Source organism: Ambystoma mexicanum, chromosome 1p (genome assembly GCF_040938575.1).
Source record: "Ambystoma mexicanum isolate Mex_15411 chromosome 1p, UKY_AmexF1_1, whole genome shotgun sequence".
NCBI classification, from domain to species: Eukaryota; Metazoa; Chordata; class Amphibia; order Caudata; family Ambystomatidae; genus Ambystoma; species Ambystoma mexicanum.
In genome coordinates, this window is record NC_090921.1 from 1,295,447,855 (window position 1) to 1,295,472,759 (window position 24,905).

A 24,905-nucleotide genomic window follows, 5' to 3' on the forward strand; every position below is an offset into this window, starting at 1 on the left:
ATGCCCTTTCTACCTCCCCTCCCTCTTCTGCAGGGGGCGTACCCGACCTAATTATAGCCCCCCAGTCGCGGCCTGGCATGCTTGCTATTACAGTGCCCAGAGCTGCCTCCGGCGACCTTTCACACACAGCCAGACTCAAATATGGGCATTCGGGGATGCTGTCATCGTCGCTTTCTAAATTGGAGCTATGGAAAAGTTGGAAGCACTCCCTCGCTTGCTGCCATTGGCTGGGAAGGGGAGGCTCTCTTCTTCGCAGCTGGCGCCATCAATCATAGGCACTCTGTGCATGGGTCTGCCGTTCGGAAGGCTCTTTCATTCTTGAGTTTTGTCTGTGTCAGACAGCTTTGTATCTCTCGCTGCTGCTGCTGGAGACTTTCCTTCCAAGAAGGCTGGAGTTATAGCAACTCTTATGCTAAGAAGACCTGATTTGCTCGGCTGGACCTAGGCCATCTCTTCAGAAGATTTCTTCGCTGTTTCTGGGATTTGGAGTGACTGTGCGAATAGCCATTAATTGGAGGATTGCTTTTGCTACTCGGTGAAGGAAAGCGGAGCATCCGCATTTCATTTTTCCAGGATGGCCTCCCAGAAGGTGTGGCTGATCTGCTTACTTCTCACATTCGTCTGTTCACTGCAAGTGAACTTAATTCCTCAAGTTCATGGACAGGCTGCTCATGATGATGATGATGATGACAATGACGGGGATCATGTAGACCAAGATGGAGATGATGATGATGATGATGATAATGATGACGACGATGATGATGGTGACAATGATGATGACGATGATGACGATGACGACAATGACGATGATGACGATGATGACGATGATGATGATGATGATAATGACGATGACGATGATGACGATGATGACGACGATGATGATGACAAAGATGACGACAAAGATGATGACGATGATGATGATGATGATGATGATGATGATGATGATGATGATGACGACGACGACGACGATGATGATGATGATGACGATGATGATGATAACGATGATGACAAAGATGATGATGACGATGATGATGACGATGATGATGATGACGACGATGATGATGATGATAAAAATGATGACGACGACGATGATGACAACGATGATGACGATGATGATAAAGATGATGATGATGATGATGATGACGACGACGATGATGACGACGACGACGATGACGACGATGACGACGATGACGACGATGACAAAATTGTAAAGAAACTTGAAGACGACGATGAAGATGATGATGATGATGACGATGATGACGATGATGATGATGACGATGACGAAGGTAACGATAGCTAATGCGATGCACTCATTTAAAAAGGAATAGGGATCAGTTCTACCCAAGGTATTTATTCCTATTTGAATTAAGGAACATTGGTGGAAGAACTAGCACTGTTGTTTGTGTTTAAGAAAATGTCAGTCACCATGTTACCTTGTGCTTACATTAGCATCAAACATTTACTGCTCGTATTAGCTTCCAGAGCTTTTGACAATGTATCAAACATTAAGCTGCTGGCGAGACCAAGATGGGCCAGAATATCTCACTTTTGTCCATAGAGCTTTTCCAGCAACTAGCCTCTAGACAAATGTGCTGTCTGCAATTGTGGTGTTACCTTCTAGTAAAACAATCTGGAGAAACAAAGTGGAGATGGCCTTGATATGAACTGGACAGGACTGGATGTCTACTGGAATGAACTGGTTTTCTATTGGCATGTACTCGGAGACTTTGGAACTGAACCTTTAAAATGTGTCAAAATCACTGGGGGAAAAAGTTGAGCTGGAAACATTTCCAAGTGGACAACTAGGGGACCAAGGCACAAAAAAAACAACACAAAAGGGACGGGGTCTTCTGGGTCAACTGAAAATAAATAATGGAACACAAAAATCAATCTGGACACTTTCAAAGACTTCTCTGTGTACACGCCAGTTCACAGACAACCACTTCACCAGTAGACCAGTTGACCAGATCTATCAAGTCTCAAATGATTTCCACGGTCGCCTCGTCACCCCGTCCCGTGCCTAAACCTCGCTCGTGGCAGAAGCTGTGTGTGTTCCCTTGACTTGCTACCGTGCTTGCTGGTCCCCTGCAAATATCTGAACCTGCTGCCTTGGCCCACTCATGTCTCCGTCCTTTGGGGTTGATGAGAAGCTCGACCCCCTTCCCCAGACACTGGATCACTTTGTGCAAAGGTCTTGTTGCAACAGTGAGCTACCCCATCGGCTCCCCCGTGGATACTAAAAGAGTTGAGCCCAGGTGTTTGCTAGCATTAATGATTTTGGACTTGTCGTGTCGCCTGCAGCTTAGTGGCATGTGTGTTTTACAATTCTCAGGGATGTTTCAGCCATGTGACCTGGCGCTGATGCTTGAAACTGCCGCCGTGCAGCTGTCTTAGCAAATCTCTACTGACCATTTTAATAAATGCTTCACAAAGCATTCCTTCCACCAAACCTTGCTTCTCGTGTTTGTGCTTGCTCCTATGCCTAAGGAAGGGCCCGCCCCGCTCTCATAGGTTTCATTGAGTCGCCTTCTACTTGGTTCTCATCACTGGAGTCAAAATGCTTTTGATAGGCTGGAGGCCTCCGGGGGCGGGGGAGCCGTGTGCGGTGGAGATAATGCTTTGCTTAACATCTAACCCAACTGGAGGATGCAGAGCTACATGCCAGTGGGCTTGCCTCCTGTGTCTCTGCAGAGGTTTTGCACTACAACTCCCATATCCCTCACCATTGAATATGCTGGCTGAGGCTCCTGAGAGTTGTAGTCCAAACCATCTGGACAGCCAAAGGGTGCACACCACTGCTGTCTGCACATCAAAATAGGCCGGTTCTCATTCAGTGGAGCAGGCTCTGGAGGGCCGTGGGGGTTTGTGCAGAGAAAGATAAGCAGAGGCGAGCAGATCCCTCAGGACAGGGGCATGTGCAAACCTGTGCCATTGGGGTGAATGAGCAGGGGGTGGAAGGAGGGGTGTCCTGGCACCGCACCCCAATAGGCAGGCCGCCTCACAATGCACACTGACTGGATCCCCAATGCTGCCGCAGGCGCCCATGATATGATATGGCATTTATAACGCGTCTATACACAAGTGTTTCAAGACGCGATGAGGCAAGGGAGGGGAAACAGAGGGAAGACAGAGACAACGCTCCTACTAGTCCCGGTGACATTTGAGATCGTGCACATGCAGGGGAGGGGGCAAGGGGAAAAGTGCGGGGGAAGTGGAGGGCGCAGTGCGGTACATAGGATAGCAATAAAATAAATAAAGACAATAAATAAAAGTGCGACCAGCTGTTGGAAAGTGCCAGGATAAGTGCATACATCAGGTGTCAAGTGCTAGTAGGGGCTGTAGGGATACAGAAACAGTCCCTAAGTGCCTATGGTGACTGGTGCACGTGCCTCCGCTATTACTCCAGCGCTGGCAGCCACTGGGGAAGATGGCATGCCTTCTGCTGAAGGTGCACGGGCACTGACTTGAGCTGAGAACTAAGAAGTGCCGACGCTCCAGTTGAACCCCCTTTGGTTTGCAAGGGCCTCCCTTTTTGTTCTATTACTTGTTACTTGTGTAGGACCAAAGATTTTCAGTCCATGTTTTTAAGTGTCACATTTCTAAGTGTGCTCGTCCTATTTGCATCGAATGTCATCGAGCTCAGCATTTAAGGGTTAAACCGTAAGCCCTGGCGTGTTGAGTTGCCAAACAGTGAACACGGCGTATATTTCCCCAATTCCCATTCAAAATAGTCAAGCGGGCTCCACTGAAACTCCATCTTATGTCAGTTTCCCTCACGCACAATAGTCACTGAGGAACTCTCGGCAGCCTGGGCGGCTGTAGCTGTTCAAGGGGCCGGATGGGGCAACACATGCTAAATAGGCCAAAGACAGGAGTGAAGAAGGCGAAGTGTTACTTTGTGTTGGATTTGCAACTCCCCAGCACAGCACTCAGAAGCCCTCGATGCATGATAGCGGCACGTTAAGAGGTAAAAGGGGCTAGCACAGGCAGGGCCATCTGAACCACTTTTGGGGCCCTGGGCACGGACATCTTTGGGGCCCCCCTCCAACAAATGAAAGGAATGAAGTGATCAAGAATATCTGCTCCGCCCCCCCCTGCCACAATCACAACCAACATGTTGATATGCTGCCTCGCAGCATTAACAATAAGGATGTTTACTCCCTTTAAGTCCCCTTACCCTCTTCAGTATTGCTCTAATCAGACTGATAAACAAGTACCATTTGAAGGCCAACATTATCAGTCTGCGAAGAGGTTAGTTCTGTTCTAGCATAGAGACAGGAGACTTTTTATCAGTAGAATCCAGGAAGGTATACAGCCTGTAGTATTAAAGCAGGACTGTACGTAAAAGGTACATGTAACCCATAATGGACAGAGAATTAAAAGGTACATGTAACCCAGAATAGACAGAGAACTAAAAGGTACATGTAACCCAGAATAGACAGAGAACTAAAAGGTACATGTAACCCAGAATAGACAGAGAACTAAAAGGTACATGTAACCCAGAATAGACAGAGAACTAAAAGGTACATGTAACCCAGAATAGACAGAGAACTAAAAGGTACATGTAACCCAGAATAGACAGAGAACTAAAAGGTACATGTAACCCAGAATAGACAGAGAACTAAAAGGTACATGTAACCCAGAATAGACAGAGAACGCACATTAGGTGCCTCAGAGGATGCAAACGTGCTCACGCGTGGATAGAGGAGATCAATTGGTAGGAAGGAGAAAGCTACACATACCATAGCATGGATAGTGGATGCAGATTAGATGCTACCATGAAGGTGTCTGTATCCAGACAGACTGAGATTATAAGTGGGACATGGTTATCAAATAATGTTGCCATTAGAGATCAAAAGAATAAAGTGCCTGTGGTGTGCAATATATCAACGCTCACTATTATAGTGGAAGCAACACTATAGCCAGTGACACCATGAAAGAGGCTGTTTTGAAGATCATACCCGAGAAGGACATCTCTCTGAAGGGCTGACAATTGTGAAAGGTTTAGGGACCGGCAATTTCGAGAGACTAGGCAATACAAGAATAAATTAGATGCCCAGCATTACACACACTTGTTAAGGGGTGGGTCTGGGATTGGTGCCAACTCTGCAATTTCTGCATTTAAACACTTTCATTACCAGTTCTTACCATGAACAAAAATAATCCCATTTTATAAAACTGGCTTGGAAAGTACACCAATCACATTACCAAACATGACCGTTTTTAAAAACAAAATATTATAGAAGGGTGTAACACAGAATGATTCTAGCTTCATTCTCTCCATCATCAAAAGAAGTATATAAATACGGCATACCAATCAGTGTGATTCAACAGATATAATCTGGGTTGGTCTTTTGTATTTTAAAATTTTACATACTTCCAAAACACTGGTTTGTGAAATTGTCATTTATAAACGTGCAGAAAAACCTTTGACTTTAAAAAAAAATGCAAAACTATTTTTTGTGCCAAAGAAGCATACTTTAAAATATGTTTGCCCGGGTCCTGCACCATCTGGTCAGCTCCCTTCTGTCTACCACCCCTTCCACTCAAATAGCCTACATAAGAAGAAAGATCAAGTAATGGGCTAAACGATGCCACCAGCATGCAAGAAGGCAAACCTCACAGAAGACAGCACAGTAATGTACGAGATGTTAGATGATTTGACCAGGATCACTGTATTGTCTGCTGGCAAAGCCAGGATACAAGCATGAATGCTTTGGTCCAAATTTGGATACGTATTCATCTCTTGGACTAACAGTTTACGCTCACCGTTAGAGGTGATTAGCTAGGTTTTACAACACTCCATCGGAACAAACCAATTTCTAGACCTTCGCCATAAGGGTGACATGTTTGTTTTAATAGCAACCCCTATCTAGTACGGGTACATTGCTGATAATAGCATCTGTTGTGCTGTAAGACCAAGTACATATGCAGGCAGGTTTATAAACTTCAGAGACAGGAAAGGCTCAGGCAGCCTTAAAGGAATGTGTTATTCTAATCCTGCATAGGAACACACATCTCGGCAATGAGTGCTTAACACACTGAGCTAACTTCTGAACCATTGTGGCACTCAATTTACCAATACGCATTTCAAAATTGGCTATTGCACATGATCAACATAATTCCCAGTATACCACAGTGAACACAGAAAGAATTACATGATGAATTGATCGAGGCAGAATGTACTTGCCAAAAGAGACAGGCTATAGGTTTAGAGCCTCAGCACCATGCCATAAAATATCCTGATGTGTGCTATTTAAGTCTGGTGAACAAATGAATCATACTACTTTAGATCGGGCAGCCTTGTGGGGCCCCCTGGGCAAGTGCCCCTTTTGCCCTCACATACAAACGTCTCTGAGAACAGGCACTTACAACCTGTGCTTCTCTTGATATTTTAGAATACATCTCCCCTGGTTCCTCACCAGTAACTATGCTGACTGTGCCTTAAGCGAGTCTAGTAGAAAACATCTGGAGCGGCATAGGCGGCAGACCCCTGGCGCAGCAGAATGCAGACTATGAGACTGCATGCCGAATTTCTGTTGAATGTCATTTTACTAATGTGATGTCGCTGCCCTGCACAGCTTCTATGCCACTAATACAGCAAAAGGGTGCCCCTTTGACATAGCGCTCTCTTTGAGCTGAATGGTGCCTTGGAACTCTTCGGAATGGTTCACAATACTAACACCACCTGTCTCTTCACAAAGCACCACGTCACTGTCAAGAAGCCACACCTGCTTTTGGAGAGAGTCAAGAAAGACGCCTGCATTGTTTCTAGTCTCACTTACTCAAGGGCTCCAGGCGCTGTGCTTCCAGCACAATATTGCTCGATGTTACATTTCCAGCCACATCTGACCAGGGAGCAATGCTGGATTCAGCTGTGCCCTCTTGCAATGCCAGCTTCCAGATGTGTTCAATGTGGTCTGAGGTTGGGGGAGTGGCTGCATCTTGCCAGAGCTCTGTAATCTCTACTCTAACTACTAGGGGTGCATAGATGCTGATGTTCCCTATTAAGTGAGACCCAAGAGCCCAATAGCACACGAGGAATGGGGAGCTAGAGCGTGCTAAGCTTTTAATGTAGCACTTAGTTGTTTTAGTGGTCAGTGTTGTATGCGTTCACAATTTGGCCAAATAAGTGCATTGGGGCACAGAGGGATAAGATGATGTGCCCAAGATCACACGATTTCGGTGTGTGGAAAAGCCATTTGGTCACGTAGTTCAACATTCCCCATCTTTTCCTACAATATTCGCAGAATCAGAAAAGACTTCGTGGGACACTTTACCTGGGGACATTTCCTGAGAGGCATGGTGTATTTCAGGGGGGCTGGTCTGGGTTGCTGAACATTTTAAATAAATGACAGCGGAAGGGAAGGAATTCTCCGGGTATCAGGTAATATTATCCCCATATATATGGCCGCCGTACATAATATCGCCGGGAAAAGGTTGTGGTGATATTATATGGGTGACCATATATGGGGATAGGGGCAGCCAAAAAAAAAAGAAATAAAAAAAAAAAAAAGGGTTTGGGGGTTGCAGGGGTGTCTCTCGCATGTTCCATGCAATAATGTCCCCACAAAAAACTGCAATTTTTCGGCGATATTTTTGCATGGCGATATTGTTGTGGGGACATTATTACATGGAACCATTTTCCGGAGGCAGAGAGGACCAAAACAGACACATTTTTTCTGTGCTCCAAGTCAACCCCAGAGCTGCTGTGGAGGTGGCAGAGGGAGAATGTAACACCTTGGGCCTCATTACACGGTAGGCGGAGAACCATGGCGCAATTAGCGCCATGGTTCATGCCGGTAAAATACCGGCACCGCCTTGGTGGAAAGGGGAATTACCGCCCCATTCCAAAGTTGGCGGGGCAGTAATTCCCCCTTCCGCCATTGCCCTTCCCCATTCCCATTTTTGCCCCATAGGGCATAATGGGAAAGGGGAAGGTGCTAATTACGGCACCGCAAATTGTGGTACCGTAATTAGCTTCCTGGGTCCCTTTGCAGGTTGGTTTTTAATGCCTGCAAAAAGCAGGCGTTAAATTCCCCAACCCGCAAAGGGACCTCGTAGTAAGGCGGTAAGGATTTACTGGTACCGGTGAAGTACCGGTAAACCCTTACCGCCTACCGTGTAATGAGGCCCATTGTATTTAAACATGCTTGTAAGGTAAGCTGCTAACCCGAAGAAAGAACTGGGCAGCGCTGTGAAACCATTTCCAATTGAGTGTAGCAACACATCACTAAATTTACCACATAGATTGTTTTTTTAAGTGTGCTGAGTGCACCCTTCACTCAGACCTTGATTGGTCATCAGCAGCTGGGGGGCAGGCGCCAACGGTGGGCAGACAAAAGGAGCCTGTCGGTAAATGCAGCAAAGGTAAAGGACGAGTGTTGACTAAAACTGGCAACACTGATGTAACCAGAAAAATGGCAGCCATCTTGGAAGGGTTTATGCAGTTGGGACAACAGAGGAATCTGTCCACTTAAAGCCCTGATTATTATCATAAGTGTTATAGTAAAATGTAAGTGTGACGAGCCACCTCCTCCCAGGGAGTAGCACAATTAGTTCTGGGAGTCCCAGCTATCAGAAAACAACCATTGGCGAAGCCAACCGTTTTGGCTTTTATGTAGGCATGGTAGAGACATTTTCGAGTCATGGGAATATCTGGCCATACGATGGCACCAGCTGGCAAATGGTGGTAGCACCTGAATTTATTACAACAGTGCCTGGCAAAAGCCTATCTAATGCTTACTCAAGCGTCAAAACTATTGGCTTTGCCAATGATTGTTAGTAATATGAGATGATATGTATTCTATTTATAGGGCTGCGGGAGACTTGACAGGTCTGTGTGTTGGGGTGGAGGGGCGGGGTATGGTGTCGGACTTTAACAGGCGTAGAACAAACCATTAAGCATTGTGAACCTGATTTGGCGAGACCGGTTAACATTTTACATTGATTTTCCATCTAAAAATGACCACGCTCACACTCTGACCCCCCACGACAAACATTGCAGCCTCATGCCTTCCAATGGGAGGTTAAAGTTGGACCAGCGTTTTGATGCAAGAGAACACGTATTCCACGTTTCAACGGTAGAGAGCTGTGCATCCGTTGCGTCACCATAGCATACTGCTTCTGCCACCTCTACTCCAGACATCACATGCATCCAACCCGGCTACCCCCTCATCCATGTCTTAACAGTCTACTGGACCCGAAATGCCTCTGCGTATAGTGGCGGTCTGGGTGTGTGTTTAGGGGCCTGATTCGATGGGCATGGGGGGTTCGTTTGGGTGGATGGGGCGAGTCCTGGCTCACTTAAAACCTTGTATGTGGGTTTTCTGTGGATGGACGGGCAGAGTTTACGCCTGAAGTGGATAGTCTACGCTATTTATGGTGCATTCATATTAAATTAAATAGCCTAGTCCTGTCTGCTGGAACCATATAAAGCATATGGCATTTGTGCTCAAATTCTAGTCCTGACTTTCCCCTTTGACCACAATGTGTGATCTTGGACAGATCGTGTCACCTCCTTCTGCCACTGTCGTGTCACCTCCTTCTGCCACTGTTGCCCTGTTGGTTGCATGAATATGCATGTAGCTCTGAATGATATACAGAAAAAAGATGTGAAGCACTTAAGTATGGTACAGAAGACAGCAAAACTGTAGTAAAAACGTAGAGACTTAAACCAACATTAAAGATGCTTCTTTAGTGGTTGCCTCTCTGAAAAAAGTGAGCAGAAAAAAGAGAGCTGCTTCTTGAGGCCCTTCAAATCATTTCATTTAACACACAGTGACAAACAACAAAACAACCGCACAACCTGAGCCAAAACCTGCCAACCTACTAACCATTCCTCCAGCGCCTGACTCCTCTACCAGCCTACTGCCCCCATAATAAATGCGCACAAAAGGGCCAGCCATGCTACACAAAAAACACACAAGCCACACACACCCGTGACAAAAACAAAACAAACGTAAACAAATAGCCCAGACACTGGATGTTACCCCTCCGGACAAAACAAGCCCAGTGTACACGACAAAGCACACTCAGAAAACTGACCTGCCACAACAAGCCCAGTACACGAGACAAAGCACGCTCAGAAAGCTGACCCGCCACAACAAGCCCAGTGCACGAGACAAAGCATGCTCAGAAAGCTGACACGCCACAACAAGCCCAGTGCACATGACAAAACACACTCAGAAAGCTGACACGCCGCAACAAGACCAGTGCACACAACAAAGCACGCTCAGAAAGCTGACCCGCCACAACAAGCCCAGTGCACGAGACAAAGCATGCTCAGAAAGCTGATGCGCCATAACAAGCCCAGTGCACATGACAAAGCACGCACAGAAAGCTGACCCTCTACAAGCACAATGCACACGACAAAGCACACTCAGAAAGCTGGTGCGCCACAACCAGCCCAGTGCACACGACAAAGCACACTCAGAAAGCTTGCGCGCCATAACAAGCCCAGTGCACACAACAAAGCACACTCAGAAAGCTGACGCGCCACAACAAGCCCAGTGCACACGACAAAGCACACTCAGAAAGCTGATACGCCACAACAAGCCCAGTACACACGACAAAACACACTCAGAATGCTGACACGCCACAACAAGCCCAGTGCACATGACAACGCACGCTCAGAAAGCTGACGCGCCACAACAAGCCCAGTGCACACGACAAAGCACGCTCAGAGAGCTGACGTGCCACAACAAGCCCAGTGCACACGACAAAGCACGCTCAGAAAGCTGACATGCCACAACAAGCCCAGTGCACACGACAAAGCACGCTCAGAAAGCTGACATGCCACAACAAGCCCAGTCACACGGCAAAGCACACTCAGAAAGCTGACGCGCCACAACAAGCCCAGTGCACACGACAAGGCACGCTCAGAAAGCTGACACGCCACAACAAGCCCAGTGCACACGACAAAGCACGCTCAGAAAGCTAACGCGGCACAAAAAGCCCAGTGCACACGGCAAAGCATGCTCAGAAAGCTGACGTGCCACAAAAAGCCCAGTGCACACAACAAAGCACGCTCAGAAAGCTGATGCGCCACAACAAGCCCAGTGCACACGACAAAGCACGCTCAGAAAGCTGACCTGCTACAAGCCCAGTGCACATGACAAAGCAGGCTCAGAAAGCTGACACGCCACAACAAGCCCAGTGCACACGACAAAGCACGCTCAGAAAGCTGATACGCCACAACAAGCCCAGTTCACACAACAAAGCACACTCAGAAAGCTGATGCGCCACAACAAGCCCAGTGCACACGACAAAGCACACTCAGAAAGCTGGCATGCCACAACAAGCCCAGTGTCCACGACAAAACACACGACAAAACACACTCAGAAAGCTGACATGCACAGACGTCAGTGCCCCCTGGTGCGGGATGCATCTACAGAAGAACACAGCAGCTATCGTATCCCTCTTCCCTCTCTAACCAGCCCCTCCCACTTTCTTACAGAGCCACGTGAGCACCTGGAGACCATGCAAATGGCAGCCCGCATGGTGTAAATCAGCCTAGCCTAACCAAAGAAACTGCTCAAAAGAGAAACATTACCCCTAAAATGTGACAGGCCATTTCCTGGGAGAATTGTGTCTGTGTTTTACAGGTGCATAAAAGGGTATTAGCATAATTGACCTAAAAACATTTGACCTAAAACATTTAATCACATTTTTTTAAACCTTTTTTTCGGTCAAATTTAATTAGATATATAAATGGTGTGGGTAAGGGTATAGATTAGGTTGAGGGGAAGTGGGGGAGAGGTTGCGGGGGTCTCTCTCTGCATTTTAGACCGAGAAAAGGTCAAATAAATTCAATCAAATGTGGTTAGGTCAAATGTTTTAGGTCAAATAGACCCACTCCCATAAAAGAAGGCAAATCCCAGTGACAAACACAAAGACAGGCCCCTCTGTGAAAAAAAGAAGCAGCAACTTTCCTTTGCCTTCCTGCAGTGACCATGAGGCTCTCTCTCTTCCACTTTCATTCGTTTCCTGTATTGGTTGCAGGCCCTGTCTTCCCCTTTCTGCAATGAGAGGGCGAGCTGGAGGTTTTTTACAGCTCCTTTCGCTAGTGTCTAAAGTGAAAAGGAAATGTTTGGGAAAACATCAAATACATTCTGGTGTTTGGTCTTGTGTTCTTCTCAGAAACCTTACACTCTTTTAAATGCATCCGCTCGGTCTAATCATGGAAAGCGAAGATGGATACACAGTTCATGGAAAGCGAGGACGGATACACAGTATTTCTATATGGAGAGCAAGACAAAAGATACCCGTGCTGTCTTACGTTCCACATAGTACAAAAGGGCAGTTTCTGTAGAAATGATCGAATTGAAAAAATCGAATGGACAAATGACCGCATGTTTTTGTAAAAAGTCCACATTCTCTGCCCGATCCAGAAAATCCGAGTACACTGCTATAATATGAAATTATTTACCATCCACTTACTGAAAGGCACCACTGGAAGCCAAAACTAAAGAAGCTGCCTCGGATAGACATGAGGCAAAGGACGAGGAAAGCAGAGAGCAAAGCAAATCAGGAGGCTTCTGCGTGGTTTCAGATGGTGAAGCAGCCAAGGAGACAGACTCACTGCCTTCCAGCAGCAAAGACGGTCTGGGGGCTCTGGAAGTCCTTATCTGCAGCAAAGAACATACTCGAGAATGACACAGGCACAATGGGCAGGCTATCAGCACCTGAGTTCCCCTTATATGCAGCAAAGTAGACAGACTAAATGGTTATTGGGTCCTTATCTACAAGGAATATGGGTAGACTACTAGCACCTGAGGTCCCCTCAGCTGCAGCAAAGTAGACAGACCAGATGGGTCTAGGGTTCTTATCCACAGGTAAAATATGCAGACTACCACCACCGAGGTCCCGTTATCTGCAGAAAATGAGACAGGCTGGAACCAGATCTCTACGTAGATGAATACATTAGCAAAGTTCCTAGCGTATGCTCATTTCAATTGAAAACCTTAAAGTGCTTCCTGAGCTATTTTTCCGTCTCCGAAAAGGTGCACCCAATGAATGCATTCATATCTAGTCACCTTGAATACGGCAACACCTTTTATTAAGGGCTGCCTAAATAATCTGTACCTACATTGCAATGCATTCAGAACGCAGCTAAGACTGGTCTTCCACCTTAAAAGATGTGACCACATTTTCCCCTTTCTTTGCTCTCTGCATTGGCTGCCAGTGGCCAAAAGGATTCCAAGCAAAGCTCTGGGCCGTACCCATAAGGTCTATTACAAAACAGGTTCTGCGTTGACCAGGAACCATTTCCCACACTACGTTCCTGGGAGACATCTTAGGGCAGCTGCACATTTGCCGTCCAGTCTTCGATACCCAGGAACTCGCTCCATTTTTTAATTCGAGACATATCTGATTACCAGATCTGCAGGCAACATTTAAAGACCTGCCTTTTCCCTCTATAATGACTACCTTGGGAGTGGACAGGTCAGAGGTCTGCTATCAGCACCTCAGTGCCTCTCGGGAGGCGAGCTGCTGTGCTTTATGAGGTGTATACCTACCCACCTAGAGGTGGGTGAACTGAGCAGATGTGATGTCATCCGGTGGTGACGGTCTTCAGTCTGGATCCAGAAAATGCACCTCCTATCCCAGAATCATTGACTAGAATTTTTGTCATTATTGGCAGATCACTTTTCTGGTCCCCTGCCCAAGTTCCAGTTTTAATGATAATGATGATGTGTTATTTATATAGTGCCTTAATCCAAAGCGCTTTACAGAGCACATATTTACATACAATATCACCCAACCGAAATTGGTACTAATTCGAACTTGCGACCTGCAGGTCACACTCAGATCGCAGAAGCAAGCGCTCACCCCGCTGAGCTATTTTACCGGCGTATTTGTATCCAGTGGGATTGCTTTAAAACAGGCTAATAGTACAATAAGTATGCTTGGGGGTAATTAGCATAGTGAATTCACCACATTATGGAAGTGACGTCACAACCGGGGGTGGCCGGGCCTACGGGAACTGTGGAGACTTCCTGATTTGCTTTTGCGCCCTGGCCCTCTTTTAGTTCCCAGTCCAGCCCTGGTCACAACAAAGCAATACATGTTTAGCATCCCCTTTCCACCCACTGTAGCTTTGCAGAAAACAATCTCTCTGTTTAAGTTGGAGGAGAGCAGGGGGGGGGGGGCAGCACTGTGACTGAAGATAGCACAGGGGAAATGTGCTGAACTTGGAAGCAAGACCACTCAGAGCAACAGAGATTCGAATCCCAGACTCACGCAAGCACGTTATAACAAATTTTAAAAAGTCTCTGAAGTGTACAGTACAGGTCAGATCAAAGGGGCGGAGCTTAGACACACCCAGGATTCTCGAATTACAAGCATAACTGGGAATGGGGACTCTGAAAGCATTGCAGGGGATGTTTACATCAGCCATTTTAGAGATGTTTTGAGCAGTTCAAATGGTCTCAGGAAGGTTAAGGGTACTTTTCTCAATATTACTTCAACCCCTCAGTTCCAGTTCACTCTCACGCCCATGAAACCGTTTTCGTCTCGGATTTTGACTTGCCCTCGATTCTTCACGCCAGCCACACAATTTCCTTTTGTTTATTTCTCTTTCCATTGTGCAGCCCTCTTCCTGTTTTGCTTGTCAACCCCACTACACTCACTGTATGTAAGAACCTTTATTTCATTTTTTTCTGGGCCCATCTGACCTAGAAGAAAAGCCTACGTTAACGTTTTGCGTGACAAAAGTCCTAAAAGTCCGTGCCTAAAATGGTGGAAGTCAGTACATTTTTCTGGAACTCAAAATACTCACAGTCGGAGAACGTTGGGGGTTAATGCATTTGGTGACAGGTGAAGTGAAGATAGAAACAAAGAAAGAGGGGGGGGATTTGCCCCATGAGCAGAAAAGGAGGGGACAAAAGACCAAAATAACACCGTAGATCCCTTACTGCTATGTATCAAAATCAACATGATTAAATTGTTCAAAAAAGTACCAAACTCTGGTATCATGCATTTTTATGAAATTCTCTGAAAACAAAAAGGGCAAATTTCTAGAAAGTTATTTGAAATGTTTATTATTTAGACAAAGAAAATCCTGATGAGCATAAAGGTTGTAATAACAAAGAAGTATAACAGAAATTGTTAAAACACTCACAGTTGTAATTCACAATTTTGTTTAAAGAACAGAAAACAATCAATTATTCTTTTTTTGAGAAGCAGAAAAAAATATTTTTTAAAATAGGTTCTTCTTTGTTGTAAAGTCACAAAGAAGAAATAAAAAAGGAATGGAGTACTAGTGGAGAGAAGATATATGGACGGTTCTTAAGGTAAAAAGTTCTTCCTTCTCTACACAGAACAACCGTATCCTCTCAAACTCTAACTCCAATATTCCTAATGACAGGTCTGAAGTGAAGATAGGGGACTGAAGACACTTTAGCTGCCTTCAGCTTCTCAAGTTTGAGGTGAAAATAGAAGACAAAAAGTAGCAGGTGAATTTTTAAAAGTCCCAATCTGGTTTTGGGAATTGTTTGGACAGGCACCGTGGGCCATTTATAGAAAATAACGGGCCCATCGGCAAGCTTCCAGATGCTTCTGAGGATCCACAACTAGGAGTTATATTGTAAACACAGTGCTATCCAGGGAAGTCTCTGACTTGATAGCTACTATCCTTTGGGAACCGTTAAGGCGTTTTCTGTACTTAAATGTGTCCAGAAAGGGCTATAATCAGGGGCGTTGCTAGGGGGGGGGCTAAGGGGGCTATAGCCCCTGATCTTTTGGTTGTAGCCCCGGATAGAATCTCAGGAGCTACAGCCAAAAGACTAGCTAGCCCCCAGTCCCGACAGTCCCGACATTAGCTTAGCCCGGATCTTTTCCAGACCTAGCAACTCCCCTGGCTATAATGAAGCACTGTCTGCCAGCATCAGGGATGCTTCTGTTTACACTGGCCCCTCCTCTCTCAGGCAAAGAGGATACAGTGCCCTCTGCAAAAAAGCGTTGAGGAGCTGTATAGGTGTTACTCTCAATATGGGCAAGTGAAGTGGCGACCAGCCTTAATAGCCATCTACTGCTTTTCCTTTGCCTAGATTGCTTTCTAGAAATGGAGGGGAGACACCCTGAGATAAATGGCAAAGTGACAGATGGAAAGGGGCAGGCAAGCCATCGAATCAATGCCGACTCCCCCATTTGATGCGCAGTCCTTTACCATTTGCTAGATAAGTAAAGAACCTAACTGGTCGTCCCAGATGCAGATATGACTTTTGAACCCCTCTTCCTCACTCCCACTATCTTCAGCGAGTAGCTTGAAGCACGACACAAGCTGCCAGCATCATGCAACACTATTATAATATAATTAGGGTATATGTTGAGTGCAGGCCTAGCTTCGGGAAGCAACAGAGTACTTTACAATCATTGGGGGATGAACTAAGGGAGAAGAGAAACAGGGGAGTGGGGATCTAACAACAGTGGAGGGGGGGCAATTGTCAGCAACAGATCTACAAGTAACCGGGGAGGAAACAGTGGGGATCAGATCACTCAGTCCAAGGTACGGTGGGGAGTGTGTTAGAGAGGAATTATTCATTGCAGAGGAGGTTCTCAAGCTGCTTTCTGAACTGTAGAAGCGAGGGGGTGAGTCGGATGTTGACGGGGATGAGGTACCAGAGTCTTGGGGCGTACACATAGAAGGCCTATCTTCTGTTTTTTTCCTTCCAGCACCGGCGGAGTTCAAGTCTGCGCATGTCTTTACTTCTATCGTAGGCCTCCGGAGATGCTGAGTTTCTCAGTGAGGTAGCTTGGGGACTTCAGGGTGACAGCCTTGTACATGATGCTGCAGGATTTGAAGATGATACAGGCTTGCAGTGAGATCCAGTGCAGTTCGATGAGGTTCAGGGTGATGTGGTCAAATTTGCAGATTCATTTGATGAGTCATGTTCCGGCATGCAGGACACTTCTCAGGGGAGCCAGAGTAGTCGCTGGAAGGCCTTCCAAAAGGGCTTGCCACCATTCAGGTAGGAGAAGACCAGAGTTTGGACAGCAGATGCAGGGCTTAATTTTCCACAGGAGAGAATGTTGGTACCAACCAGTCTGTGTCTTCCATGCTATGTGCTGTTTGAAGGAGAGGTATCTGGCGATGTCAAAACCCAAGGGACTTGGCACAGGTGGCCAGATGGGGGGTGAAGCCCTTGAGGTGCATAGTAGAGAGCCAGCCCTGGAGGTCCGGGTGTTCAGTGTTGTTGGTCAGCAGTAGGAATTCACTCTTGAAAGGTGTGAGCTTCAGGTAAGCACTGGACATCCACAACTGAAACAATGAGAGGCAGGCCTTGAGCCTGTGGGTGTCTTCGACAGAGGATATCTTGAAGTAGTGCTGTGTGTTATCTGCATAATGGTGGATGGGGATGTTGTGTGGAGCGAGCAGGCTTCCACGCAGTTCCATGTAAAGACTGAAGATCACAGGGGAGAGGATGGATCCTTGTGGGACTCCACAGGAAATGAGTAGAGTTGGTGATCATAACATAATTGGTGGTCACTTTGAAAACACTGGGCCTTGCTATGTGTTTTGTTGAGAAGGCTGATGTCCTGTCCTCACTGCAATATCCAGCCGTTATGGTTGGAGATGCAGTTAACGCAAGGCTGATTTTCTGGAAATGGTAGGGTACTGCCTTACCGGCTAGGTTTTTGGTAACCAACAGATTGCCTCAAATGTATGGCTATAAGGGATCTGAGAATTATACCTGGGTCTATGCACTTGGTAGTATGCTTCGGAACCCGAGATGAGCAGGACATCTAGACTGCAATCACTCCTCCAAAGAATGGAGGGCGTTTTCTGTACAGGCTACTAAGAGGTGGAACTCCAACCGGTTGCATTGTCTGGAATGTGCCTCCGTTATAAGTGTTTATGCCAGCAGGTGAATACATCTGGCTAGATTCCCACCTTTACCCCTTTACCCCTTCACATTCAATTGTCAAAATCCTGCCCTTAGTCTCCTGTACAGGGGTTTTACTTGGGAATGCTGCCGGCTACCTTTCACCAGTGCCATCATCACCCACCAGCACAGTGACCTCATATGATTTGCAATCGAGTCTTCCTTTAGGAAACAGCAAAGGACATTATTGTTTCTACACTGAGGAGTGAGATATCAGCCGCATCAATTGCCACTTCCACTTATTACTCAGTACCATCACTACCAATTGCTATCACCACCAACACTGTCCCTATTCACCACCAGCTGCTATTCTACCATCCTTAGTTACCTTTGTGACCCAATCCCATGTCCTCCCATCAACACTCTCCTGCAACACACAATCCTATTCCCTCCCAACTCCACCACCCACTCCTATTCCCCCCACCTCCACGCTCACTCCTTTTCCGCATCACCATCACCTCCACCACCCACTCCCATTCCCACCTATATCCACACCCACTCCCTTTAATCGCCTCCCAGCTCCACCTCCACACCTAATCGCTCCCATCAGCACTTACCCCCAACACCCACCACCACCAATCACTCTTATTCCCGCCTGTCACTATGCATTTCCACATCCTACTCCCACACACCCTCATAACCCCTTCAGCTTAATCACCTACTCCTTTTCCCTCCTATCACCAATCATCTCCACCCGTCACTCTTATTCCCTTCCAGCATAACTTTCCTCCACCACCCACTCTATTTCCTCTGATCCCCACTCACCTCCACATCCTATACCTAATCTCTGCAACCCATCGCGCGACTTATCCACCACACACAGTGTGAGTGACAGGCTGGGAGTATAAAGGTGGAGAATGGCTGGGGCTTCAAGCTCTCTAGCTGACCTCCAACACACCACACCCAACTACTTGCAAACAGAGACAGGCCACACGTGTAATTTTAATGGTGAAAACTGAATAAACTTTGTGAGACTGACTTAATAAGCCACGGACGCCCACTCTCGGTGCCGTTAACCAGATGGCCCCTCCTCTGCCTAGTTACAGGGACGTGCCACAACTCATCAGAGTAGCACTATGGCGGATGAGAGTCCTTCTCATTGGTCTCTGCGATGGTCAAATGGAAGCAAACTAATACTCCTGTAACTAGGTAACTGGTCAGTAGGCAACGCATCAACAAATCTCTACAGGAGCTTGGAATCCTTTGAGTCCGTCTCCCTGCACCCCCTGAACTGAACCGCAAAAGCAGCAATCCTCATAAGGAGAAACGAAAGACGTGTGTCCCAACCACACAGGACCAACAATCTTGATCCAATGGCCCACTCTAGCTTACTACTATTATTATTATTAGGGTATTTATTGACCGTAAATCTAACTTCGGGAAGCAACAGTGCGCTTTACAATCGTATGTGTTGTGTGAGGTTCTCACACAAAGGCGCTTAAAAAGTCAAAAGAATTGAAAAAATAAGATTGGGCCATCAAAATGAAGAAGAAAAATCTGCAGGGGTTGTTCAAAACTCTCACTGTGTTGCTCAACCATTACCCCTCTCTATCGCTAACCGGCTCAAATCTTCATCTCACTCCACCTTGCACTTCTCACACAATGGCGGCACGCGGCCTCCAAGCACACTGCATGAACGGAGCAATGATATGATATGGTAGTTTATTTATATAGCGCCTATACACAATGTGTTGCCAAAGGCTTCGAGGCAAGGGAGGGAACAAAGGAAAATACAATGACATTCTTACAGGCCATGAACAGTAAGGATGTGAAATTAACTATCGTACTCAGCCTGACGACATTTCAGATAGTGCAAGAGCTAAGACATAGATCAGGAAGGGAGGAGGAGAGTGGGAAGGAAATGGAAACAGACAGGCGTCTACCGTACTAGGCCTGATGACATTTCTGGTAGAGCCGGAGAAAAACAAAAGGTGAGGGAGAGGGGTGCAGAAAGGGAGGGGAGGAACAAAACAAGCGACTATCGTACTAGGCCTGATGACATTTCAGAAAGTGCTGCAGGGTGGGAGGGAACAAGTTTGCGAGTGGGGAGGAGACAGACAAGGTTGCTATCATACTACTAGGTCCAGGAACAATTCTGATAGTGTAAGTGCATAAAAGAAAGTAAGAGGAGGAGGTGAGGAGATAGGAAAAGGGAGAAAGGGAGAGGAGGAAAGAACCATCGGCGAACATGGCACCACAGCACTGACTTCAACTGATCCACCTTGTGCTTTCCGTTCTGGGTGAAACACAAACCCAAGGCTTTTCCGCCACTACCCACCTGGAATCAGACTGACACTCAGGACTCTGGTACTCCTGGCATGCACATGCACACCAATGGTTTTGCATCTCCCTTTCCCTCTTTCCCACTAACACCCCATCTTCATCTGTTCTTATAGGTTCGCTTGCAGCAAGGCCATCAAAATGGCAGAAGTGAGCTACACACACCCACAATTATTTACATTACATAATAATTGACGAAGACACATGAAAACACTCTGGGCTTTAAGTGGGCCGGGGCTAGCCAGGGCAGAGTTCCAGCAGTCTCCACAAAGAGGCCCTCATCTGCGCTCGATTTCTCATCCCAATTAAAACACTGACCATGATTATTTGGATCACTTATTAATTGATAATGAACGTGATAATAACATTCATGAAGGCCGGAAAGACTTGTAATTATGAAGTGTCTGCCAATGTAAGGAACATATCTGCAGATTCTGGAAGAGAAGGGGGAGAGGCTGGAGAGGGGTTATATGGCTGCGGTAGAGAATAGCATTTTCTAGCAACGGTAGTCATCCCACATTAGGCTGCATGAGATGAGGCTTACAGGGAATGTGCAAGTGTGGCGCAGTGACCAGTATCACAAATCATAAGGACTTCTTTAACCCCTTAAGTGCTGAGGACGAGTATGCTCGTCCTATTTGCATAGACTTGCATAATAGCACCAGCTTAAAGGAAAGAGCGGTACACCGTAGACTCATAGATCATCAGGAGCGCAGGACATGACATCAGGAACAGAATGAAAGAAGCACGGCAATTGTTTTAGTTTTTGTGTAGACATGGCATAAGCATGGCCTTTGGTTGCAATCAGATGTCACGTTTTTTCCCAGGATCCAAGCTTTGGGAAATAATCACATTGATTCGGTACTTGCCATATTATGGTTCACATTGCACCCTGCCCCACCTCCTTTCCTCCCGCACCGCACCGCAAGAGCTTGCACTCCACGGCACTGGAGCATTTTACAGCACACTGCTTTGCCAGGGTGTTGCTGGGTCTGGAAAATATCAGGGGCTAAGCTAATGTCAGGACTAGCGGGCAGGGGTGTTGCTAGGTCTGGAAAAGACCAGGGGCTAAGCTGATGTCAGAACTGTCAGGACTGGGGGCTAGCTAGCCTTTTGGCTGTAGCTCCTGAGATTCTATCCGGGCGGGGCTACAACCCAAAGACCCGGGTCTATAGCCCCCTCAGCCCCCTGACCCCCCACCTAGCAATGCCTCTGTTGCTTTGCATGCAGAAGGATGCACACGCACGATGCAGTGTTTGGAATGCAGCTCCTAGTCCAGTCAATCTTCTCAACCCTCCAAGAGCACGACGGGAGTTGGCCATCGATGCAGGCACCACCAGTCACCAATGAAAATAATTGCCATAAACAGGAGGCACATGTGACGCGAAAGAGAGAGGTGTAGATTGGGTTGAACTTAATGGTGGTAGAGAAGGCTGGAGAATAAACACATATTATGGGCATGGCAAACGAGTGCATGGACGGCAATTCTGCCAATGATATGTGCCCACATCTTTAAGAGGCTCATGATGAGTGCATTGTAAAATCACGTGGAGACCAGCTCTCCATTTTTTTTTCAGACTCGGGCCATTTTATTTTCCTTGCGACGGCGTCTCGCACCACGCATGATTTGGATGCAGGTGGAGAGGATGTCACCCCTCTGCATTGCTGGCTGCTTTTCCCAACTGCACAAAGCAGGCAGAGCCCGTAGGGGTGGATTGCAATGGCGGCCGGCATGTAGGTAGCAGTCCTCTGCCGCTCATGAGCCTGGCAGTGCGCGCGCGCGCGCGCGCTTGAGCAGCAGTGATCAAAGTGTTACTTTTTGGCTGGGACAGGAAAAGGGATGGGAACTGCCCAGATTCCCAAAATGTTTCGATTGGGGTTTTTCTCGTTATATTATGTTTCAGCAAAAAACCGCCAACACTGAAGAAACACTTACTAAACATCAGCACACGTACAAAATAACATTTCTCATTTAGCACAGAAGCAGTAAAAAGCATGTAAAAACCGCTTTCACAGTTCATCATTACATTGTATTCGTATTTTATAGACATCTGTAGCTTTTAAACTCCAAACCTCTTTAGCACTCATTCCCAACCCCCACTCAGAAGTTTATTTATGTATTTATTTATTTATTTATTTACTCACTGGGAGGAACAATGCTCTTTTGATCTCAAAAGAACGTAAAATAGATAAGACATCGCATTTGACGGGACGCAGTGAGCTTCTTACAATGGGGCGAGTTCGGGTGACAGTCTGACCAGGTTGTAGGGGTCTGGATTTACCGGATCATTCAAAAAACGAACCTGTTCGTGTCTGTCTCACTCATGTGCTTTCCCAATAGCCTGGTTGAGTTCACCGAATGGGGGCTTTGTGCATCAACCTTGTACTGTTTTTTCACAAGATTTGGCCATTCCTTTTCCTTTTTAGACCTAACTCTTGAAGGTTGTCGATGGGCTGCCCCACAATCTGTGTCCCTTTGAGCAGTTTCGGACTGTGGCCAAAATAGGCCCCTGCACTAAAAACATGGTGGCACACATTCACAGATGGAGATTTGTGATTTTTCGCAGAACACTGTTTGAGTGGCATGCGAGGGCTTCTTTTGTGTTACGTTTCAGGCCAATGGCCAAACCTATTAAATATGCACGGAGCACTAATTAATCAAACTGGCCCACATTTGCCCAGAAGAACAAGCGTGTGCTGCCCGGTCAGGATGACCCTTCAGATATTGCCCTCTAGCGGAATGGGGCAGTCGGTGCCGGATTGCGAAGAGTGCAGACTTGCCCGGAATACTGTGCAAGCTTTGACTGGCCCTAAGAACCACAGATAGGACCAGTGGGGGCAAAGAGGGCGCCCGTAAGTATATTTATATTTGTGCCGTCAGCAGGACTCACCGATTTATTTACAAACCGCATATAAGTTTTACGGGCGTAGAAGGTTATCCAGAAAAGTGCTTCTACCGGGTCCTCCATACTCTGGCAGGCATGAAGCCAGAATCCAGCATCAAAATCGATCACTGGACACGCCTTGTAGACATAGGCTTCGATCAATGGATCTGAAGCCGGGCCCCCAATGTTAGCGATTTTGCCCTAGCAAGTGTTTCCCTCCTTAGAGGAGCCCGTGAGCACTAAAAAAAACCCAGAATGCCTGGACATTGATCTGCCCAGTATCTCAGGAGGGGAGAACATGCCTCCAGAGTTCAAAATGTATCTTTCAAGGTAAAAGCGACTTTAGAAGTCAAGTCCTCAACACTTAATGAAATTGGATTTACTAGGCCTGAGGCTGTCGTAGGAGTTCTAGGCAGCTCACGGCTGGTAGTGTGGCAGAACCTTTCTTTCTCCTGCTCCTTCCCTGTACTCTCCATTAAATAGGCTTTCTCTGACTTCAACGTGGCTCTCAACAACTCATCTGAGCGCCACTATCCTTCTTACACCTTCACTCCCAACCCTGAGTCACCCTTTGAGCCATCTCCTCAAGATGGCCATGCAACACCACCTCTACAGGTAGCGCAGGGACTGCACACCCCTCTTTTTGCCTACAAGAAAGCCCCTGTCCCTTTCCCAAGTGTCTTCTTGTCTTACCGCTTGATGGCTAGATACCATCAAGCGGCAACCAAAGAGTCACACCAGAGGCTCCAACAAACGGACAGACTTACTAACCCATTTCCCTTTCCTGCTCCTCCAAAATAGCCAACGCCACTACTCCAGACCTTGGGCTAGCCGCACTACACATAAACAAACCAAGAATCAATTCTATGTTCACACCCATCATCTCTAGATGCTGAAGCACACCTAGAGTGAACCACCCACAAAGTCCATAAAATCGTCAACAACGCAAGTACACACCAAGACACCAGATAGTCTTACAGCTACAGCCACCGGTGACGCTGGATCCCTTATGGACCCTATCTAACCAGGGCACACAACCACAACCCACCACAACACCAACACAAACACTAACACACCCGTGGCATTGAATCTTACCCATACATTTACAACGCACGGGGCACACCAACTCCTGCATGCAAAACAACACTCACAGACGCCACTTCCTCCTGGTTCTGAACCTATCCTCTCATCTTATCCTCACTAACATTCCCACCCCCCTTTCTTCCAGAGCCACGCAAGTGCCTGGATACTGCCCGTGGGTGGTAGCGGTGCGGGTTAAAAATCAGCGCATAACATAACATAACTAATCTCATTACTACACTTTGCTTTCACCCCCACAAACAATCCTCCACACTCCAAGCCATGCTATCGCCACCATAACCTTGTGCTATGTCTTCCATGGCCAACAAATGTGCTAGACTCTCTATATTTTCTGATACATTTTTTTAACCAGTACTTCTCTACTACATTATGTAATGTATGGGATAGCATCATAACTCTCCCTCTCCATGCTTACTTCTTCGCCCTCCTAACCTTCTCTCCAACCTCTCCCACTGAATGGGTGCAAATCCTGAGGACGGCAAACCCCTCTTGGGTCCCTGTTGACCAGTATGCTCCACAAACAGTCAATGCACTTGGCCTTCTTACCTATTCCATGCTCTCTCCTCTTTTTAACTCCTTGATTTTTCTTGGGGGCTTTTCTTCCTATTTAAAGGTAGCTACTGCCTAAGTGGTCCTAAAAACATCTGCAGCTGACCTCAAAAATTGCACAGACAATGGACCTGCATCTCTCCTTCCGCAATACTCTAATATCTTGGAAATATATCATTACCTACCGTGACACTAAAACCTC

At 46.7% G+C, this 24,905-nt stretch overlaps 1 protein-coding gene across 1 annotated transcript in view; it reads left to right on the forward strand.

Annotated features, from left to right (window-relative positions):
- The first annotated feature begins 230 nt into the window (after positions 1 to 230).
- Positions 231 to 24,905, forward strand: part of LOC138453125 (sarcoplasmic reticulum histidine-rich calcium-binding protein-like) — a 157,695-nt gene continuing 133,020 nt past the window's right edge. Inside the window, exon 1 of the mRNA XM_069605682.1 lies at positions 231 to 1,286. Within this exon, the coding sequence (XP_069461783.1) occupies positions 575 to 1,286 (712 nt within the window). The 5' untranslated portion in view covers positions 231 to 574. The remainder of the gene's footprint in view (positions 1,287 to 24,905) is intronic.